The 24,599-nt window shown below is 45.1% G+C and overlaps 1 protein-coding gene across 1 annotated transcript; it reads right to left on the bottom strand.

The window, feature by feature from the left end:
* Nucleotides 1–412: 412 nt before the first annotated feature.
* Nucleotides 413–16,352, bottom strand: DMRTB1 (DMRT like family B with proline rich C-terminal 1). Its single transcript, XM_040358621.1, has 4 exons — nucleotides 16,042–16,352; nucleotides 7,690–7,895; nucleotides 3,364–3,520; nucleotides 413–945 (listed from the first exon to the last, which is right to left on the bottom strand). Exons 1-4 carry the CDS (start codon nucleotides 16,298–16,300, stop codon nucleotides 872–874), a joined length of 696 nt encoding a protein of 231 aa, XP_040214555.1. The 5' UTR covers nucleotides 16,301–16,352; the 3' UTR covers nucleotides 413–871.
* Between the last annotated feature and the right edge of the window lie 8,247 nt (nucleotides 16,353–24,599).

The following is a 24,599-nucleotide window of genomic DNA, read 5'->3' as shown; positions in this document are numbered from 1 at the left end:
GAGGCTAGCAGGCTTCCTTCCAACAAGCTTCAAGAAAGTGGCTTGTTTAAAGTGACAGTCAGCACTCCCATTAGGATCTGTGTTCAACGTTTACAAACTGGAGCCAAACAGTACTTTAAAAGCTTCAACAAAGCTTGCCGGAAGCTCTGCTATTCCTATACAAGGTGAAGACTGTGTGAAACTGGCTGTAGACTGCCTAAATACTTCCCTGCAGCACCCAGTCCTTGAAACATGTTATAGTGACAGCACCATGCAATGCAGTTGAGCCTGATTAGCTTATAGTACATAAGCAGCCATATAATGACACCACCACTGTTAAAATTGACTACCACATGGAAGAGGCGGCTCTAGGCTTTCTGAGGCCTTAAGCAAAACTTAGACACGGGCCCCCCCCAAAAATTCAAGCAAATAAAAATGGCTGCAGAAAGATGCACGGATCTAGCACATTGTGATTGAGCAGAGGCAAATTAGGAGGCCGCGAGGTCCCTGTGAGTGCAAGGCCTTGGGCGACCGCCTAATTTGCCTAATTAAGAGCCGCCTCTGCCACAGGGATATTACATGACTGGGGGGCTGGGGAAGAAGTGGACCAACTGGTCTCACATAAAGGAAATTAGTGACATTGAACCCTGTAAATGCTGCATTAAAAAGGTAGAGCGATCAATGGCTCAGTGACAACAACTGTTAAAAGACCGTATTTGGTAAATGTCGCAACTGACATTTCTAATATTCATTTACAATTTCTATCAGGAGTTCAGCTTTTTTTTTCACTATTTTTGGTTTTGATTAGAAAAAAACAAAAAACTTTGCTTCCTAATACTGCTAAATAAACTTCTATTGTAATTAACAGATACAGCACATCATAGCCAGAACATTAGAAACGCGGCTCCTTGTTTGATGTCTCGCTTCTCTCAATCACATGCAACTGGTCATCTTCTGACCTTGAAGCTAGAATACAAATACATCTGGGTTATAAAGGGTTAATTACATCCGTATAATCTACAAAAGTATTTCTCTCAAATGTGAGGTCAAAATCTTAAAAAAATAATATTTAGTACATATCTGAAAAAAAAAAATGCACATTTCTTCATGTAAGGTCTCTTTATAAACTCTGTTGATCCTGCCAGAAATCCAGTCAGCTGCTAACATCTTGGGCCAGATCCACAAAGAACTTACGGCGGCGTATCTATTGATACGGCGCGTAAGTTCTACGATGCGCCGTCGTATCTTTGTTTTGTATCCACAAAACAAGATACGCCTGAATGTGGGCTAGATCCGACTGACGTACGTCTTAGTACGCCGTCGGATCTTAGGTGCATATTTACGCTGGCCGCTAGATGGCGCTTCCGTTGATTTCAGCGTAGAGTATGCAAATTAGCTAGATACGCTGATTCTCAAACGTACGCCCGCCCGGCGCATTTTTTTACGTCGTTTACGTAAGGCTTTTTTCGGCGTAACGTTACCCCTGCCTCTATGAGGTGTACGCAATGTTATGTATGGACATCGGGACAGCGTCGAATTTTCCGTCGTTTGCGTACATTGTTCGCGAATAGGGCTTTGCGGAAGTTACGTTCACGTCGAAAGCATTGACTATTTGCGACGTGATTTCGCGCATGAGCACTGGAATACGTCCACGGACGGCGCATGCGCCGTTCGTAAAAAGTGTCAATTACATGGGGTCATACCAGATTACCATACAACACGCCCACTCCAAGCCTACTTTGAATTACGCGGGCTTACGCCGGCAGATTTACGTTACGCCGGCGCACATATGAGAGCAAGTGCTTTGTGGATACCCTACGAGCCACTCTGAGTTACGGCGTCATAGCGCATATGAGATGCGCTACGCCCGCCTAAATATACGCCCGTTTTTGTGGATCTGGCCCCTTGTATGTAGACAATTCTGCTGCACTGGAAGTAGAACTAAAAGCAACTTTTTTTTTCCATTTTAGATACAGTAAGAGAGGGTGATAACCCCTGTCATTTTTTTTTTTTTTTGCCATCTGTATCCCACTGGGGAGATTTCTCTTCACTTCCTGTCCCGTAGCCAAAACAGGAAGTGAGGAAATCCCTGCAAATTAAGGGAATCCCTTGGGGGCATCACCAGAACTAGTATCCCCATATTAAGATTTGAGGCTTTGTTTTACTTTCAATGATAACATTAAACAGGACAAATAGAGAGGGAGAAGTTCCCTAACGGGGGCACAGACAGCAGTGAAAACTGACAGGAGTTATATTTCATCTCCACTACAAAACTTTAAAAAATAAAATACTGTACTAGAAATTTCCTCCCAATAAAGCTCTTTGACATAAAAAATTGCTTCCTAGCCTTAGCAGCGCATTTAGGCCTCTTTCACACGGCAGGTCTGATCAGGTCAGCAGTTTTTCAGGCAGACCCGATCAGAAGGTCCATTCACCTCTATGGACAGGAAGGTATAAACGGACCTACCCCCAGATCAGCAAAACTCCTGTATGCAGGACTTTTTAAAAAGCCTGAAAATCGCAGGACATAATAGAATTCTATGGGAAAGAGCAGCAAGCCTGCACCAAACACTGTGCTACACCCACTGTGCAGTCAAACTGCACTGTATCCATGTGTGAAAGGGGCCTAAGGCAGCCCATATATCATATGACTGATGTGACAGTGATCAGGGACACCGACTAGTGACGTATGGTATGTTAAAAAATAATAATAATAATATTAATAATATTTTTTTTTTCATTTTTTAATATTAATATTAATATTTTTTTACATACTTTCATCAGAGGAGTTCAGTGCACTGTACCACTCTGGGGGGTGATCAGGGAATTTCTTTTACACTTTATCATGAATGGGTTAACCATGCTCGACAGCCGTGGTCATCAGCGATCTGTGATTGGCTACAGCTAATCACATGGTACAGGGCGCTGAGACTGGCCCACACACCATGTGATAGCTGTGGGCCAATCACAGCATAGGAAACCCAGCTGTTATGAATGAATTCAAAACAGACTTATGATCATGTGATTGTATAGCGATTATTTCAAGACTGATTTCTGCAGGTATGAAGCGGAGGCACTTAGTGGTACCTGGATATACCTGCAAAACAGCCATCTAAACCTTCCTATCACAGCTAAATCCCAGGTGCACCGACAGGATAAGCCCCAACACTTCCAGGTAACGTCAGATCTTGCCACTAAACCACAACACTTTCTACTGTCCATCACTTAGAGAGACAGCCATACTGGCCAACAGGAATGGAGGTATACTTGATGAAGTACAGGTAGAGATTGCCTGCATTTCATAGCTGCAGAATCCTCCCTTTTCATCACAGTCCAATCATTTCTGTACTATCCCTGGCTCCTGTTCTCATTTCCACCACTCACCATGCATGGTCCTACTGAACTCTGCCATCATGCTGGGACTCAAAGGCATATGAGGAGGCATGTAATATATTCCCGGCATTAATGGAGCGAATGAAGGGTAGTAACCCTGGCCACGGAAATCTTCTCCTCCTCCATCTTGCTCCATCCTCCATGCAGTCTACAAAAAACAGAAAACACACATAGTTGTATAAACTAGTAACTGGGGGTCCCCCCCCCATCCATCAAGATTGAAGTCAAGATTTATCAGTCTGGTGGTTTCTGAAGAGATCAGAAGGTTGCAGCAAGTATAGGCAGTGACATATAGGATAAAGGTGCCCCCCCCCCCTGCTTGGGTGTCTTATAATCAGTGCAGGTGTTCTTTTAGCCGCCATTCGCCAGTTCCCACCCAGGCTAATTCTGACATTTCTCTCCTACATGTAAAAATCTGTATTTTTTGCTGGAAAATTAGGGCCCTTTCATACGGGTTGTCCAATCAGGTCTGCCTGTCAGTATTTTAGGTAGACCTGATCGGACCCTGAAGTCTCCTCTATGGAGCGGCGGATGTCAGCGGACACATGTCTGCTGGCAACCGCCGCCATCTGATCCAAACCTGCCCACAAAAAAACAGACCAATGGTGGTCCTATTTTCCATCCCTCCGATGGATCGGACATGATGGAAATGGACAGGCAGACCTTTTCCATCTAATTTCCCCATAGAGGAGAGCGGGACTGTGTCTGTGCAGAGAAGACACAGACCTGTAATCCGCCTGCTCAGCAGGGATCAGCGGAGTGATCCCCCACTACTCTTCTACATAGAGGCACCTGTGTGAAAGGGGCCTTACTCAGAATCCCCAAACATCATACATATATTTTTTTAGCAGTGACCCTATCGAGTAAAATGGCGGTTGTTGCAATTTTTATGTCACATGGTATTTGTACTGGAAGAAGAAATGGCTGCACACCACCGCTGGTCCTAAATCCCTTTATTGAAATTAGTGATGCACAGAAATTTCTTCCGAAAATTGCATTATAATAAGAGAAAAAAGTGCTGATAATGGCACCAAAAACGTACTGCGATTTTACCACGTATGCGCCCTGATTTTGTAGCAATTTTACCATGATATACTGTGTTTTTCATAGGTCATGTGACTCAAAAAACGCATAAAAATGTAACACAGGTGCGTTTTTGATGGGTTCTTGCTGCCTTTTCAAAGCATTTGAACTAGGAGATACATTTTTAACACCACAATGGAAGCCCAATGGACCAGTGTGAAAACATACATAGAATTTAAAGGGATATAAACATAATACAATTATATATAAAAATATAAATATTTTTGAAAAACTGTAATTTTCTGTGTTTTTTATGATCCCAGGCCAAAAACCCCAAAAGGCAATGACATCATCCATTGCACCCTGTGTTGCTGGGGAATGGAGAAGGGTGGGAAGCAGAAGCCTAGTGGAGCAAAATTATGGGTGTACTTAGTTACCATGAGACTTGTGCGCCCCACTTATATACTTCTACCCAGCTGCAACCATCTTACTCAAAAGATGACACCATGTTTACCCACAAAAAGGTGGCAAACACAAGCAAACCATTCAAGAAATATCAAAAGCAGAACAAATGCGCATACTGGATCTATATACACTGTACTCACTGGGAGGTATACATACTGGATATATATATATATATATATATATATATATATATATATATATATATATATATATATATATATATATATACAGGGCTCAAAATTTCAAGTCCTGAGCTACTAGCCAGGCCTCAAGAGTTACTCGCCACCAGTTGCCCCACCTAATTCATACACTGCCCTGCGCCTAATTGCACCCGTAAACACACCCTCGTAGATTATCTCATGGAATGACAATGTTTTATGCAGAATCAAGTTACAAAATTAAATATTACCAACAACAACTTTAACAAAATGGGACAGGGCACTGGGGGCAGACCAGAGGGACAGGGCACAGACCAGAGGGACAGGGCACTGGGGGCAGACCAGAGGGACAGGGCACTGGGGGCAGACCAGAGGGACAGGGCAATGGGGGCAGATCAGAGGGACAGGGCACTGGGGGCAGATCAGAGGGACAGGGCACTGGGGGCAGACCAGAGGGACAGGGCACTGGGGGCAGATCAGAGGGACAGGGCACTAGAACTGGGTCTCTTCCCCATTCTCTTGCTGTCTCCTCTGCAACTCCCATCCATCCTCTCTCTCTCTCCCATTCATCTCATCATCAGGAGCCTGTGTGTGCGGCTCCACGCTTGCATGTCCCCACTTCCCCCTTTTATTCAGGCTGGCAGAGAGGAGAGGAGCTGCAACACAGCGGGAGGGAGTACAATCCAGCGCTGAGATCCACACAACTGCACAGCCATTGACACCATAGCACAGCGCACACTGACAGCGCACAGCACACATTGAGACCAGTCTGTTCACAGTGCTCAGGCTAAACTTACATAGAGCACAAGGAGAAGAAAACTGCACAAACTAGAAGGCTGCTGCTCTCATGTCAGGGCAACTTTCAGTGAGCGCTGCACCGGAGTGGTAATTTTTGCAATCCTCCACCTCACTCATTACTTTCTGCTCTCCAGCTACATTGGTCGGGGGAGGGGGGCAGGCTCAGAGAGGTCATACTGTTAGGTCCCATGGCTTAATAAGAGCACCTGTGTACTGCTCTGCCTGGCTCACCAGACTACTTTTCCCGAGCATGCACCTTTCCTCTTCGGCCGCCAATCTCATCAGGACTCTAAGTGTAGGCACAGATTGGAGGGAGATTGGTCATGCAGCCCTGTCATCACTCGCCCCCAGCTTAAATCCACTCGCCAAATGCTAGTAGGCGAGTGGAAATTTTGAGGACTGTATATATATATATATATATATATATATATATATATATATATATATATATATATATATATATATATATATATATATATATATATATATATATATATATATATTTTTTTTTTTTTTAACACCACAATGTTAAATTGTATATATACTCAACAATGTTGAGTATATATACTGTACTCACTGGGAGGTATACATACTGGATCTATATATACTGTACTCACTGGGAGGTATACATACTGGATCTCTATATACTGTACTCACTGGGAGGTATATATACTGGATCTCTATATACTGTACTCACTGGGAGGTATACATACTGGATCTATATATATACACTGTACTCACTGGGAGGTATACATACTGGATCTCTATATACTGTACTCACTGGGAGGTATACATACTGGATCTCTATATACTGTACTCACTGGGAGGTATATATACTGGATCTCTATATACTGTACTCACTGGGAGGTATACATACTGGATCTCTATATACTGTACGCACTGGGAGGTATACATACTGGATCTCTATATGCTGTCCTCACTGGGAGGTATACATACTGGATCTCTATATACTGTACTCACTGGGAGGTATACATACTGGATCTCTATATACTGTACTCACTGGGAGGTATATATACTGGATTTCTATATACTGTACTCACTGGGAGGTATACATACTGGATCTATATATATACACTGTACTCACTGGGAGGTATACATACTGGATCTCTATATACTGTACTCACTGGGAGGTATACATACTGGATCTCTATATACTGTACTCACTGGGAGGTATATATACTGGATCTCTATATACTGTACTCACTGGGAGGTATACATACTGGATCTCTATATACTGTACGCACTGGGAGGTATACATACTGGATCTCTATATGCTGTCCTCACTGGGAGGTATACATACTGGATCTCTATATACTGTACTCACTGGGAGGTATACATACTGGATCTCTATATACTGTACTCACTGGGAGGTATATATACTGGATTTCTATATACTGTACTCACTGGGAGGTATACATACTGGATCTATATATATATACACTGTACTCACTGGGAGGTATACATACTGGATCTCTATATACTGTACTCACTGGGAGGTATATATACTGGATCTCTATATACTGTACTCACTGGGAGGTATACATACTGGATCTCTATATACTGTACGCACTGGGAGGTATACATACTGGATCTCTATATGCTGTCCTCACTGGGAGGTATACATACTGGATCTCTATATACTGTCCTCACTGGGAGGTATACATGCTGGATCTATATATACTGTATTCACTGGGAGGTATACATGCTGGATCTCTATATACTGTACTCACTGGGACGTATACATACAGGATCTATATATATACTGTACTCACTGGGAGGTATACATACGGGATCTATATATACTGTACTCACTGGGAGGTATACATACGGGATCTATATATACTGTACTCACTGGGAGGTATGGCCGGATAGAAGTCATAGGCATGCCAGGCGGAGATGGGGCTGCACTTCCAAATGCTGGTGGTGAAAAGCCCATGGGGAAGGCGGAGTAGTGGTACAAGGGTGGGATGCCAAGGTACATCCTTGAGGGCTCTCTCTCTCGCTCATAGCTAACCAGACTCGACACGCATTCAGAGCCACGTGTGGTAGGAGATGCAGCTACAAGATAAAACAACACATTAGAAACATTTCTTATTTAATAGATTAAAATTACTAAACGCGTCATAATGTAATTGAATATTAAAAATAATCTTTGCTTTTCATTCTGCAGTGTTGTCATTTTCTGTAACTTGCAAGATGGCAACCTGGAGGCCTTCTTTATAGAGATGGTGTACAGACGCCCCCCCCCCAGATGTGTTATTGTCTGCTTGTGTGATTGGCTCACTCATTTGTCTGCTCCAAGATACACAAAAAATGTTGGCATCCCCTGCAACAAAAATGTCAGTTTTGGTGACATACTTCCAAAGGGAAATAAAAAGGGGTTGTTTACACCAACTTCAATCAGTGGCATTGGACACTCCTTATGTAACCACTGGAGCTCCAGAATGTTTTACCCCCTTCCTGACCAGGCCCTTTATGATACTGCACTGCGTTACTTTACCTGACAATTGCACGTCGTGCGACACTTTACCCAAATCAAATTTTTGGCCTTTCTGATGTCAAAATTAGCACTAGTTATACAATATAAAACAACAGCTAAATCTGTGTCTGTAGAGCACACTCATACCTTAATCCACAGGTGTCAAACACAAGGCCCACGGACCGAATGCGGCCCTCCAGGCCATTTCATGTGGCTCTTGCACCTCTCCTGCAGCTGCAGGAGAGCTCCAGCCCTCCTCTGGTCCTACTCCAGACCCTTACTTTCTGCTTTCAAGCAATGCATCCAGCTTCTTCCCAGCAGCAGCATAAGGAAAGGGGGTGCACTGTGATGTAAGGGAGAGTGGGGGGACTCAACTTCTGATGGTGGGGTGGCTCTTGACATCCAATGTAAGTGGGGTGCGCTGGACATCTAATCTTACAGATACAACCGGCCCTTTTGAGAACAATCATAATGCTGATGCAGCCCACAATGAAATTGAGTTTGACACCCCTGCCTTCACGGCCTGTTAGAGCCCATTCACACCTCAGCATTTTCAGCTAGGAAAACACTAGGAAAACGCTCATCTCAAAGGTTCCAAAATGTCCAACAAGCAAAATCCCATTCATTTAAATGGCCCCTGTTCACATCTGAGCGGTCTGTCGCCTGAAGCAAAACGCCTGAAGCAAAACGCCTGAAGCTCAAAAAAGTACACAAGCTTCTTTTTGGTAGAGTACAAGCGTTTTTCTGCTTTTTTCATTGGTGACCTTTTGACCTGTATAAAATTGTGGCAAAATTGCGGCCAAAAACATTTCAAAATCACAGTAAAATTACGCAACTTTTCGCCTTAAAACGATGCACTCAGGTGTGAACGCAGCCTTAAGAACTGTCACTTTGAGGTTTGTTTTTATCTCCTTATACCAGTCTATGTCTGACTAAAACACAACACAAATCCATCCTGTGTGCCTAAGGCCCCTTTTTTTGGGGCTAAAAATAGCGGCGCTATACCGTCGGCTTTGCCGCGGGATTCGGCCGCTAGCGGTGCGGTATTAACCCCCGCTAGCGGCCGATAAAGGGTTAATACCGCCCGCAATGCGCCTCTGCACAGGCGCATTGCGGGCGGTATTGCCGCGATTTCCCATTGTTTTAAATGGGAAGGAGCGGTATACACGTCGCTCCTCTCACCGCTCCAAAGATGCTGCTGGCAGGAGATTTTTTTCTCTCCCGCCAGCCCATCGCCTCAGTGTGAAAGCCCTCCTGCTTTCACATTAAGTATGCAGTGCAGGAGTTTTTCAGGCGGTATAGCAGCGCTATTATTAGCGCTGTACCGCCTGAAAAACTCCTCAGTGTGAAAGGGGTCTTACACTATTTCCCACCCATGGCATCTGGTTCCCAGACAACAGTTCTCTCTATTTAGAGCACAAAATGTCTTCTATTCACAAAAATGTCCATAAGCTTTCAGGTACGACTTGCATAGACATCTGTGCATGAAATCCAACAGATGTCAGCCAAGTCGCACCTGAAGTCACACTAGCAGGTGGCTTTGAAATTGTGCAATTTCAAAGCCGCATTCAGTGTGAACCAGGGATAAGTGATGCAACGCTTCCACAACACTTTTTTTTTTTTACTTTTCTTTATTTATAATTTTCATGTTATACAAAGAAAAAGAACAAACCTAACATTTTTGACCATAAGGAATGGTGTACCTCAATGCCTGTTTTAACCCATTTTTAATTTGCATGTAGTTGCAGGGCGCTTGCCGCACTTCCCCATTTACTTTAATGCAGGGCTCGACAAATTCCGGGCGCCAGGTCGCCTAGAAATAGGGTCCTGGCGACTTGGCTTGGAAGGGGGGGCAAAAAAAAAAAAAAAAAATTTTTTTTTTTGTGAGCTGGCTCCATCTGGTGGTGAGCCGTTGGTTTTACAAGTTATTACCACCAGATGTGTAAGCTGGCGCCATCTGGTGGTGGCCGTTGGTATTACAGGTTAAGCATTACAAGTTAAACAGCAATTCTAATGTAATTTTTCACTATTTTCACTGCCATCTTCTTCCCTCTAATTAGAACCCCCAAACATTATATATATTTTTTATCCCAACACCCTAGAGAATAAAATGGCGATCGTTGCAATACTTTCTGTCACGCCGTATTTGCGCAGCGGTCTTGCAAGCGCACTTTTTTTGGGAAAAAATTACACTTTTTTTAATAAAAAAATAAGACAACAGTAAAGTTATCCCCATTTTTTTTAATATTATGAAAGATAATGTTACGCCGAGTAAATTGATACCCAACATGTCACGCTTCAAAATTACGTGCGCTCGTGGAATGGCGTCAAACTTTTACCCTTTAAAATCTCCATAGGCAACGTTTAAAAAACTCTACAGGTTGCATGTTTTGAGTTACAGAGGAGGTTTAGGGCTAGAATCATTGCTCTCGCTCTACCAATCGCGGCGATACCTCACATGTGTGGTTTGAACACCATTTACATATGCAGTCGCTGCTCACGTACGTGTTCGCTTCTGCGCGCAAGCTCGTCGGGACGGAGCGTGTTTTCTGGCTCCTAACTTTTTTAGCTGGCTCCTAGATTCCAAGCAAATTTGTCAACCCCTGCTTTAATGTGTAGTATTTGGCATGTGTAGTATAGTGTTTGTAGTGAATGTGTAGTGTTTGTAGCGAATGTGTAGTGTAGTGTTTGTAGTAAATGCGTAGTGTTTGTCGAAAATGTGTAGTATTTGGCATGTGTAGTGTAGTGTTTGTAGTGAATGTGTAGTATTTGGCATGTGTAGTGTTTTTAGTGAATGTGTACTATTTGGCATGTGTAGTGTAGTGTTTGTAGTGAATATGTAGTGTAGTGTTTGTAGTAAGGTGTCCTTTTATGAAGCAGTGAAATCTATTCACTGCTTCGTTCTCCGGCATTCACAGTGAAGATTTTTCTCCTCTGTGTGCCTGTTTATGAAGCAGAGAAAATCGCTTCACCCTCGGAGGAGTGAACTGATCTTCCAACGCTTCAAACAGTGGAGAACGGCCCCTGATACTGGAATCTTGTGAGACTTTACGAGATTACAGTACCAGAAATTCACAAAAAAAACGAGATGTCAGTTTATTGAGCAGTGATAAATTATCACGCTCTGTACACTGATAGACGGCGTGGGTAATGTAATTAAAATAACGAGTCCCCCTTCAAAATATATACATGTATACACACACACACACACACACATTGTATATACATGTATATACACACACACACATTATATATATATATACATGTACACATTATACTGTATATATGTATGTATGTATACACATAAATATTACAGGGGGGCATATTTACAGTGTTGGGGGGTCTGAACGAGGAAGAAGGAAGTTAAAAATCTTCCTCCTTCCTCCTCAGAACCCCCGGGATTCCCTCTTCACTCCCCGCTTCACCAGCTCTGAGATGGTGAATCGGGGAATGTGAATTGTGACTCAGATCGCCAGTGAAGAGCTCAGATCACAGCTTCATAAACTGGCCGTTTCTGTGTCAGTCTATGAGACTTCTCTGTGTGTAGAGATAATCGGCGGGAAAACAAATTCAAACACTTCTCCCCCCGATTATCTCTGTTTCATAAACTGTTTATGGGCTGTGATCAGTGGTGATCCCTGGGATCACCACTCTTCACTGCTTCATAAACGGACACCTCTATGCGTAGTGTTTGTGGTGAATGTGCAGTGTTTGGCATGTGTAGTGTAGTATTTGTAGTGAATGTGTAGTGTTTGGCGGGCTTACCACCCACTAACCGCTACATGTCAAGTGAATTTTGGTCGTGGACGCGAAGCTTTGCGGCATGTCCCTGTCCGCTGCCTATTGCAGCTTGATGGGGGGGGGGGGGCAGTTCACAGGTGGCAAAAATGCGCAAACGTGCTGCGTTTTTACCACACCCAACCACAAGTCCCAAACAAACCACAGATACCTTGGGATTATATCATGGTATTTTCTTTTTCTGTTCTTTAGATTTGTATAATAAAAAAAAAAAAGTCTGGGTTCACACTTATGTGATGCGAATGGGTGCGATTCTCACGCGGGTTTTTCCTGGAGTTCAGTGCAATTTTTGCATTGCAATTTGATTTTTTTTAATTGGATATGTTTTATAGCAGAAAGTAAAAAATATTGTTTTTTTTTCTCTTCAGAATTGGTTTTATTTGTTTATAGCGCAAATAATAAAAAACGCAGAGGTGATCAAATATCACCAAAAGAAAGCTCTATTTATGGGAAAAAATTCCTAATTTTTTTTTTGGGTACAACACGCATGAGCACGCAATTGTCAGTTAAATAGTACAGTGCCGTATCGCAGGAAGGGGGGGTAAATCTTCCAGAGGTCAAGTAGTTAAAAAAAAAAAACACACATGTATTTAGAAATGTCCTCTGCATACAAACACAGGTGTCAGTGTTGAGAATAGGGCCTAAGGGCCAGATCCTCAAACGAATTACGCCGGCGTATCTATGGATACGCCGCGTAATTTCAAAGTTCCCGCGTCGTATCTCTGTTTTGTATCCACAAAACAAGATACGCCTGAAGCTGTGCTAGATCCGACTGGTGTACGTCTTAGTACGCCGTCGGATCTAAGGTGCATTTTTACGCTGGCCGCTAGGTGGCGTTTCCGTTGATTTCCGCGTCGAGTATGCAAATTAGCTAGATACGCGAATCCACAAACGTACGTCCGGCCGGCGCATTTTTTACGTCGTTTGCGTTCGGCTTTTTCCGGCGTATAGTTACCCCTGCTATATGAGGCGCATCCTATGTTAAGTATGGCCGTCGTTCCCGCGTCGAATTTTGAAAATGTTACGTCGTTTGCGTAAGTCGTTCGCGAATAGGGCTTTGCGTAGAATGACGTCACCGTCGTAAGCATTGGCTTGTTCCGGTTTAATTTCGTGCATGCGCACTGGGATACCCCCACGGACGGCGCATGCGCCGTTAAAAAAAAAACGTAATTTACGTCGGGTCACGATGTATTAACATAAAACACGCCCCTATCACATACATTTGAATTGCGCGCCCTTACGCCACCTAAGTTACACTACGCCACCGTAACTTATGGCGGGAAATCTTTGAGGATACAAAAAAAAACAGTAAGTTACGGCGGCGTAGTGTATCTGAGATACACTACGCCGGGCGGAGAGAAGCGCCACGCTTCGTGGATCTGGCCCTAAGTGTTTATATCACAGATGTACAGCATCCCCTAGCAACCCCCTAGCAACCATATAAAATCCAAGTAACTTGATTGGATCACACCACTCTTGTACTTCCCCGCTGACCCCATGAGCCTTAAAGTGATTTTTTTTTTTTAAATAACAACCATAATATACCTTCCTCCACTGTGCAGTTTGTTTTTCACAGAGTGGCCCCGATCCTCCGCTTCTGGGGTGCAGAGTTAAAAAAGTAGTTCCTGCACTGCTTTTGGTGATTTCAGGTGCGACTTGCATAGACATCTGTGCACTAAGCCACAAAGATGTCAGCCAAGTCGCATCTGAAGTCCCACTGACATGCATTCAATGTGAACGAGGGCGGAGGTTTGTTTTTATCTCCTCATACCAGTCAATAGAAATGTACAAAATGTCTGCCAATCACAACACAAATCCATCCTGTGTGCCTGACAGCAGACACCGAGCCTCGTTCTACAAGGAGAGGTGCTCGTTCTATAGTTCAGTAAGGCCCCTTTCACACTGGGGCAAGAGGTGCAGTGGCGGTAAAGTGGTGCTATTTTTAGCAGTACTTTACCGCCAATTTTGCGGCACTATTCGGCCGCTAGCAGGGGCGGGTTTGCCCACACTAGCGTCCAAAAAAGGCAAAGCGCCTCTGCAGAAGTGCTTTGCCAGGGGTATAGCCGCGGTGAAGGGCTGGGGAAAGAAATCAATTTGAATCGTGAATCGAGTTGCGAGGTCAAATCGATTCAGATTTTCAGCCGGTCCTGAGGAGCTGCAGGCATGAGTTTTTAGGTGAGGCCGGGGCTTCGGCCTAGTCCACAAGGCTGGACACCGTGGACTAGGCCGAAGCTGCGGCCTCGCCTAAAAACTCCTGCCTGAAGCTCCTCAGGACCGGCGTGGTGTCCATCAAAAAAACAAAATCAATTTAAATCGTGAATCGAGTTTTTTTTTTTTAAATCACAGATTTTTTGGGGGGAGAAAATCGCCCAGCTCTACAGCGGTGTCCCATTGCTTTCAATGGGCAGGAGCAGTATACACACCGCTCCTAAGATGTGGCTAGCAGGACTTTTTTTACCGTCCTGACAGCGCACCGCTCCAGTGTGAAAGCCCCTCGAGGATTTCACATTAGAGACACAGCAGCCGCTGTTTCAGGTCGGTTTGCAGGCGCTATTTTTAGTGCAATAGCATCTGCAAACCGCCTCAGTGTGAAAGGGGTGTAATCATTTACAACCCACTATAAAGTCGGGTCGGTAAAAGCTGGCTTCTGATTGGTCACTATTGGTGACTGCACTTTAGGAACTCTTTAGGCTCTATTCACACCTAGGCCATTTGAATCGCCGCGATTCAAAATCAAGGCAAACACGCGACACGTTTCCTTCTTAATGGCATCCCAATTGCAGTGCGATTTGGTCGCGATTAATTGGGCTGCAATCATGGCTAAAATCGAAGCGAAGCTTGTTGCTCAAAAAGGAGCTTCTTTTGCAGCCGCGATTTATCGCAACAAAATTGCACTGCGATTGGGCTGTCATTAAGAATTACTGCACCCCGTGTTTTTCCTCGATTCGGAATCGCAGGCAGAATTGCAGAGATTTCGCCCACGATTCAAATCGCCTAGGTGTATCTGTGCAGCACTGTGGGTGCGGTGTACACACCGCTACGAAAGTGCTCCTGCCCATTGAAATCAATGGGCAGCGCCGCCGAACAGCTGGCGGTTTTTACCCTTTTTGGTTAAAAGAGCCCCACTAGTGGCCAAATAGCGCCGCAAAAACAATAGTAAAATAACCGCCGACGCCCCCCGCCTCAGTGTGAAAGCAATTACGTTTTTAAAATGAAAGGCGCTGTCTTCAGCCTTGTACACACGATGAGACTATTGGATGAACGATTGTCCGTTTTTTTTTTTTTTTGCATGCAGGTCTCATATTGAAAACCAAGAGGTTACTAAAGTGATAAAAATCCTCTCAGGACAGAACAGAACTCCAGAAATGATGTATTTTCATGTATTATTTCATTTCTGAGCATGCGCGGGTTTCGTATATTTTTTTTTTTTTTCAGACCAAAACTGTGTGTATGTCGGTCTGTCTGGAAAACCAGCAGCCGACTGCCGATCAGTGTTCTCAGCCAATGGCAGAGAGCGCTGGCCGGAGTGTTCTGGCAGGGAAATCGCTGTACTAATGTCGGCTCGTTAGTACATCGGCTCTGACAGGCTTTTTTTTCGGTGAATAAATGAAGATTGTACGTATAATACGGGGAAGATTGTCATGTTTGTCCCTTGGGATAATTTTGCATGAACTGTACTGATTGGCTGTAGGAAGAGGAGTAATAATAATGCGATTATCAGAAGATTGCTGGGGTTGCAGTGAGGCTCATGGTGCACGGTGCTTGGTGTGCACTGAGATTAGGAAATTATCAAAACAAATCTACATCGTCCTATATATTGTCCTATAGACGGTGTGATAGAAGGAGACCGATCACAGTACAGGGAGGTGATCCGGGCTGTGCAGTGTGATAGGTGTGCCGGTGTGATGTCCGGTGTATGGAGATTACCGGCTCCGGGGCGGCTGGGATCGGCGGGTGCGGCCTCCTCGGGGGTGTTGTCCTGGTTGATGGGCGATTTGCGGCTCCGCCTGTAGGAAGCCATGGCTCGGTGTTTGTCGGTGAGCAGAGCGCACTTATCACAGGAGCAAAGCTTCCATCCGCAGTGTTTGGAGTGACCCCGGACCGGGACCAGAACCCCGTGATTACGGCACCGAGCACACCGAAGGATCCTAGTGGGGAGGCCCAGAGAGGAGACGTCATCCGACATGATGGAGGAGCCCGATCTATCTCCGATCTCCCCCTCCGGACACTGCGACCGACTGACACTCCCCGCCCCCACATCACACCGTTATATCTCATCTCACCCTCCCCCACATTACTCAGTTCCCCTAAAACATTTCACACAACCCCCCCAATATACTGACACCCCCCCAATATACTTATACCCCCCTATATACTGAGACACCCCCCAATATACTGATACCCCCTATATACTGACACCCCCCCAATATACTGATACCCCCTATATACTGATACCCCCCCCAATATACTGATACCCCCTATATACTGACACCCCCCCCCAATATACTGATACCCCCTATATACTGACACCCCCCCCAATATACTGATACCCCCTATATACTGACACCCCCCCCCAATATACTGATACCCCCTATATACTGACACCTCCTATATACTGACACCCCCCCCCAATATACTGATACCCCCTATATACTGACACCCCCCCCCAATATACTGATACCCCCTATATACTGATACCCCCTATATACTGACCCCCCCCCCCCCCCCAATATACTGATACCCCCAATATACTGATACCCCCTATATACTGACACCTCCTATATACTGACACCTCCTATATACTGACACCTCCTATATACTGATACCCCGCCTCAATATACTGACACCTCCTATATACTGACACCCCCCCCCCCCCCCAATATACTGATACCCCCTATATACTGACACCTCCTATATACTGACACCTCCTATATACTGACACCTCCTATATACTGACACCCTCCCCCAATATACTGATACCTCATTATACTGAGGCCCCTTCTATATACTGACACCTCATTATACTGAGGCCCCCAATATACTGACACCCCTTCTATATACTGACACCCCCTATATATACACTGACATCCCTAATATACTGACACCGCTTTTATTTACACACTGACACCCCCAATATACTGACCCCCCTGTATACTACTTATACTGCTTATACATACACTGACACCCCCATTATATACTGACACTCTTCCTACATATACTGAGATCCCCTAAAACAACTAACACCCCCATTATATACAGACCCCCCCCCCCCCCCTCATATTGCAAAACGTACTAAATGTATAGAAATGAGAGCAGTCACCCCTCCCCCAGCTTGTAGAGAGCTGAATGTAACAATATACAGTACACACCCCCCAGGGATGATACATTGGGGTGTAGAGGAGTGAGAATATTCTCCATCCTGGGATCACACATTCTCTATTATCTATATACAATCAGAGGAATGTTCTTCCATAACAATCTATATCTGGATGAAGAGATCACTTTATTTATCTTCCAATAAACTTTTCTCACCAATCACATTATTTATTTATCTTCCAATAAACTTTTCTCACCAATCACATTATTTATTTATCTTCCAATAAACTTTTCTCACCAATCACATAGCTGGCCATACATGGCCCTCCCCTCTCCTCTACTGTATTCATTATTCTTCTGCAGGGAAGTCATGACTCACATTATAGGGGGGCTGTGCCCAGATGAGGGGCTCATTCACAGCGGCGGGCGTGCATCAAGTCATTTATAACACAATGCATTGTAATACACACTCCAGCCCCCCCCCCCCCACCTTTTTATATTTTATATATCATCCCCCAATACCTGGCAGTGTATTGCTGAGCGAACTTACATCATATTGGAACGCACTGCGCTGCACAAAAATCCAACATGTCCAACTTTTCTTCCACCGCATACCAACACGGTGCATTGATTGGAACGGACGCAATACGACACGAGGGAGATTAGCGCGTCTATATCTAGCAACACAGCCCAAGGAGGCCGGTGTGAGAGAAAGAGAGAGATCCTATAAAATGCACTGGACTGCATGTGCGGTGATCTAGCCCATAAAGTGTAAGGGTCAGTTAAAACCGCATGCTGTCCAGTGCATTTTCTGCATCAAAAACGCATTCAAAGTAGGTTATATGTAGCCAGATTCACGTAGATGGCCGAAACTTCAAGGCGGCGTAGCTTAAGGCATTTAAGCTACGCCGCCGTAAGTTAGCGAGGCAAGTACATGATTCACAATGTACTTGCCTGCTAAGTTACGGCGGCGTAGCCTAAAGCGGGCGGGCGTAAGGGCGCCTAATTCAAATTTAGCTAAGGGGGCGTGTTTTATGTCAATGGGGCTTGACCTGACGGTTTTGACGTTTTTTTAAACTGCGCATGCGCCGTGCGCCTACATTTCCCAGTGTGCATTGCGGCTACGTCCCCCGCACAGGCCTATTGATTTCGACGTGGACGTAAACGGAGGACTTAAGCAAACAACATACAATTTTCGAATTTCGACGCAGGAACGGTGGCCATACTTAACATTACTATTTCATCTATTTGATGGAATAACTTTAGGCGGCCTATCTCTTACGTAAACGGCGTGAATGTACTGCGGCGGCCGGGCGTACGTTCGTGAATAGGCGTATCCACTGATTTGCATATTCTACGCCGACCGCAATGGAAGCGCCACCTAGCGGCCAGCAGAAATATTGCAATCTAAGATAGGACGGCGCAAGCCGTCGTATCTTGGATATGTTTAAGCGTATCTCTGTTTGAGAATACACTTAAACTTAGGTCGCCGCAGATTCTGAGTTAGGTCGGCGTATCTACTGATACGCTGGCCTAACTCTACCTGAATCTAGCTAATGGTTTCCAATGGCATAGTTCACACCAGTGCAGCCAGTTCCAGGGCTTTCCAGTTCCAGAAAAAAAAAAAAAAAGTACATCATGCTGCATTTTTCCTGCACTGGACTGTACTGGAACACAGTAAAACGCACTGGAACGTATAAAAAAAACGCATCAAAAACATGCTGGACCCTAGTATAGTGAAAAAAAAAAAAAAAGCACCAGGAATGCATCCACCGTCACCCTCCTACACACCTCACATAAAAAGGGTGGCGTAGGGCGAGCAAATATATGGAAACATCAACTGCACCACACACAGGGCCGGATTCCAAACAAGGCCAGGCCTCGGGGTGGCAGTGGGTGCTGGGGCGGCACTGCGGCTGAGAGGAGAGGACACTTTTACTTTCATATCGGGAGTTCCCCCCTGTCATGCGGATGGTGAGATAGTTCCTGGCAGCAGCAGCCCCCCTCCTTCTCAATGTCATTTTTGGCAGCAACATCCCCCCCCCCCCCCGCTTCTCAGTGTCCTGCCGAAAAAGTCCCCCGGCGGATAATGTCCCCCCCTGTACTGCGCAGGCGCAGGCGGTATTGAAGGACCTGGCTTTGGGGCGGCAAAGGGAGTAAATCCGGGCCTGACCGCACATGAATGTAATATTTCCAGGGCCATAATTCACGATTATCTCTAAACTGAGAACCTGTAAAGCTTTTTAACCACTTGCCGTCCGCGCTATAGCCGAATGACAGCTACAGAGCGGACCTGAATTGCTGGGACCATTTGCACGCGCCCGGCGCGCCCTGCTGTGATCACCGAGTCACTGAGACTCAGGTGATCACAGATCCGAGTCCCGGTCCCGGCCCCGGTCCTTTACCACGTGATCAGCTGTCAGCCAATGACAGCTGATCACGTAATGTAAACAAAGCTTGGTAATCGATCACCCGCGAGTGCCACCCATCAATGCCCACAAGTGCCACCCATCAATGCCCACAAGTGCCACCTATCAATACCCATGAGTGCCACCCATCAATACCCATGAGTGCCACCCATCAATGCCCACGAGTGCCACCCATCAATGCCCACAAGTGCCACCCATCAATGCCCACAAGTGCCACCCATCAATGCCCACGAGTGCCACCTATCAATACCCACGAGTGCCACCCATCAATGCCCACAAGTGGTGCCAATCAGTGCCTCATAAGTGCCACCTAGCAGTGCTGCCTATCAGTGTAACCTATCAGTGCCACACATGAGTGCCCATCACTGCCACCTATCAGTGCCACCTATTAGTGCCCATCAGTGCCACCTATCAATGCCCTTCAGTGCCACCCATCAGTGTCACGTCACCTTTCAGTGCCCACCAGTGCCACCTATCAGTGCCCACCCTTGCTGTCTTATTGGTGCCCATCAATACAGCCCATTAGGGCAGCCTCATCAGCGTACATCAATGAAGGAGAAAAATTACCTGTTTGCTAAATTTTATAACAAACTATACAAATATTTATATATTTTTTAATTCAGTCTTTTTACATTTTTTCAACAAAAATTAAAAAGCGCAGAGGTGATCAAATACCACCAAAAGAAAGCTCTATTTGTGGGGGAAATATGATAACATTTGGGTACAGTGTTGTATGACAGCGCAATTGTCATTCAACGTGCATCAGCGATGAAAGCTGAAAATTGGTCTGGGCAGGAGAGTGGCCAGTAAGCAAGTGGTTAAAGCATCACCTATGAAGAATTTTGGGTACCAGCGTTTCGGGCGATTCTATGGGCATGCCCAATTTCAGAAAAGATATACTGTTATGACTGGGAGGGGGGTAGATGCAATCTAGCAAAAAATTCAGATTTTAACGTGTGCTAAAAAAAATGAAAAAAATAAATAAAAATGCCCAGGTAGACAAGTGGTTAACAAGCAGACTGCTCTGAAGAGCAAAAGAAAAGAAGACTTCTTGGCTGCCGATTGGCCGGTAAGTTTTGGCACACAGTGTTGCAGATTTGCTGCTTGTGGACACAGAAATAACAAACATCAGAGTTCTGTGTGTGGGACAGGTGTCAGGTGTTCCTGGTTTGTATAATGCAATGATAATTATATATGAAGTGGAGATCCTGTAACTTTTAATTAATTAATTTGGAGGACAGAAAATGATATTTATATTTTGAGTTTCACAAATGATAATGTTACAAACCACAGAAACTGCAAACTCCATTGCATACATGTTTTAAAAATATGATAAAAATACAAAAATTAAAGCAATACTAAAAAAAAAGAGTTTACCAGTTCTTAGACGTGGTGGCTGCATTGGTTTTTCTTTCCTTTATTTTCGTCCAGTGATTTGACCAGTAGCACACTTCCTACTCTAGCCAATGTTCACACTATTGCGGGTGCGTGTGTAAATCGCACTCATTCCCATATCCACCGCTAAGGATGAGCTCCGGCGTGTTCGCATAGAACACGTGCAGAGCCCGCCAGGAAGTGTGCACGGCGCTGCGCTAATAACAGCCAGGGAGACATTTCACGATCCCTGCAGCCGAGCATCGGGACAATTAGCTAGATTCAGAGAGAGTTACGGCGGCGTATCAGTACATACGTTGTCGTAACTCTGAATCTACGGCGTCGTAAATTTAAGCGTATTCTGGAAACCAGATACACTTAAATTAGGCTAAGATACGAGCGGCGTAAGTCTCCTACGCCGCCGTATCTTAGGGTGCATATTTACGCTGGCCGCTAGGTGGCGCTTCCGTTCTTTTCCGTGTCGAATATGCAAATGAGAAAAATACGCCGATTCACGAACGTACGTGCGCCCGTCGCAATTAGTTACGCCGTTTACGTAAGAGATACAAAAAGATAAAGCTGCTCCCTAGGTGGCGCAGCCAATGCAAGGTATGGACGGCGGAACAAGCCTATCTTTTTACGTCGTTTGCGTAAGTCGTACGCGAATAGGGCTGTGCGTAAGTTACGTTCACGTCGTAGGCAGTGTTCGACGTATCTTAGGCATTCTATCCGACGCATGCGCACTGGGACACGTCCACGGACGGTGCATGCGCCGTTCGTTGATAACGTCATTTACGTGGGGTCATGCTTAATTTCCCTAAAACACACCCACCTCTTCCTCATTTGAATTAGGCGCGCTTACGCCGGCACATTTAAGCCACGCCGCCGTAACTTAGGACGCAAGTGCTTTGTGAATACAGCACTTGCCTCTCTAACTTGCGGCGGCATAGCGTAAATACCATACCCTACGCCCGCACAAAGTTACGCTGCCCTACCTGAATCTGGCCAATTGTCTCCCTGGCTGTGATTAGCACAGCGCCGTGCACACTTCCTAGCGGGCTCTGCACGTGTTCTATGCGAACACGCCAGAGCTCATCCTTATCCACCGCTATAACTATCGATTGCCAGTCAGTGGGACTGGCTCCTGATCATGTGACCACTATGATAGCCAATCACAGTGGTCACAAAACTGCTGATCCTTTACAAGTTCAGAACTTTTTAACTACTTCAGCTCCGGAAGATTTACCCCCCTTCATGACCAGGACATTTTTTGCGATACGGCACTGCGTTACTTTAACTGACAATTGTGCAGTCGTGCAATGTTGTACCCAAATAAAATTAATGTCCTTTTTTTCCCCCACTAAGGATGAGCTCTGGCGTGTTCGCATAGAACACGTGCAGAGCCCGCAAGGAAGTGTGCATGGCGCTGCGCTAATAACAGCCAGGGAGACATTTCACGATCCCTGCAGCCGAGCATCGAGACAATGTCTCCGTGGCTGTGATTAGCACAGCGCCGTGCTCACTTCCTGGCGGGCTCTGCACGTGTTCTATGCGAATACGCCAGAGCTCATCCTTATTCCCCACAAATAGAGCTTTATTTTGGTGGTATTTGATCATCTCTGCGTTTTTTTTTGGGGGGGGGGGGGGGGCGGTTGCACTATAAACAAAAAAAAACGGACAATTTAGAAAAAACAATATTTTTTTATTTTCAGCTATAAAACATATCCAATAAATAAAAAAAAAACGAATTTCTTCATCAATTTAGGCCAATATGTATTCTGCTACATGTTTTTTGGTTAACAAAATCCCAATAAGCATATTTTGGTATTTTAATTTGTTTGAGCAAAAGTTATAGCGTCTACAAACTATTGGATATATTTATGGACTTTTTTCTTTATTTTACTAGTAATGGCGGGTGATCAGCGACTTATAGTTGGACTGCGACATTGTGGCGGACAATCGGACACTAAAGCCCTGTACACACGATCGGATATCTGATGGAATCTAATCCGATGGATTTTTTCATCAGATATCCGATGAAGCTGACTTTAATCAGTCTTGCCTACACACCATCGGTCAAAATTTCGACCCTGTCCAAAGCGGTGACGTAAAACACTACGACGTTCTGAGAAAAATGAAGTTCAATGCTTCCGAGCATGCGTCGACTTGATTCTGAGCATGCGTGGATTTTTGACCGATGGACTTCCACACAGACCGTTTTTCTCTATCGTTTTTTTTATCCATAGGAAAATTTTAAAACATGTTCTATTTTTTTTTCACCAATGGAAAACAAACCGATGGGGCCCACACACGATCGGTTTGTCCGATGAAAACGGTCCATCTGTTTGTTCTCACCGGATAAACCGATCGTGTGTACAGGGCTTAAAGCGGTTGTAAACCCGCATAAAATGGGGTTTTTTTTCTACACCTGCAAGGCAAAAGCCATAATGAGCTAGTACTTACCTCGGAACGAGGTAGGGAAGTTTACCTGGTCCACGCCGAGCCGAGCGTGTCTTCCGGGTATCGCCGCTCCAGCGATGTGATTGGCTGAAGCGGCGATGACGTCACTCCCGCGCATGCGCACGGGAGATTTCCTTTCCGGCATGGGTCGGCAGGGCCGGTCCTTCAGCCGAGGATCCCCCCTGCGCATGCGCCACTGCAATCAGCGGCGCATTGCGAGGGGAATATCTCCTAAACCGTACAGGTTTAGGAGATATTCTTTATACCTACAGGCAGGCCTTATTATAGGCTTACCTGTAGGTAAAAGTAAAAAAAGTGGGTTTACAACCACTTTAAGTGACACTTTTTTGGGGACCAGTGATACCAATACAGTGATCAGTGCTAAAAATATGCACTGTCACTGGCAGGAAAGGGGTTAATATCAGAGGTGATCAAAGGGTTAATGTGTTTCTAGGGAGTGCTTGCCAACTGTGGGGGAGGTGCTTGTACTATGCAAAGGCAGAGATCCGTGTTTCTAAGCCCAGGTTCACACTGGGCTGCGGGAATAAAGCCGTGCGATTTCAGCTGAACTCGCACCATTTCACTCCCGCTTGTCAGTCCCGATTTCGGCCGCGATTTCAAAGACATCTGTGCGGGTTTCTGCACAGATGTCAATTTAAATAACGGGCCAAAATCACAAAAAGTAGTACAGAAACTACTTTTTGAAATCAGTGCAGCGCCGCAGATGATGCATCACACCGATTAGGACGGTGCCATTGCCGGCAAATGCCGCCGATTTGACATGTGATTTGGGATGTCAAAACGCACCAGTGTGAACCAGGGCTCACTAACAGAAAAGCGATCTGCCTTGTTTACATCTGCAGACAGCTGTTCTACCTCTCTGAGGAATGATCTGCCGGTCCTGGC

Source organism: Rana temporaria, chromosome 7 (genome assembly GCF_905171775.1).
Source record: "Rana temporaria chromosome 7, aRanTem1.1, whole genome shotgun sequence".
NCBI lineage: Eukaryota > Metazoa > Chordata > Amphibia > Anura > Ranidae > Rana > Rana temporaria.
This window is presented reverse-complemented; position numbering and strand designations above follow the sequence as displayed.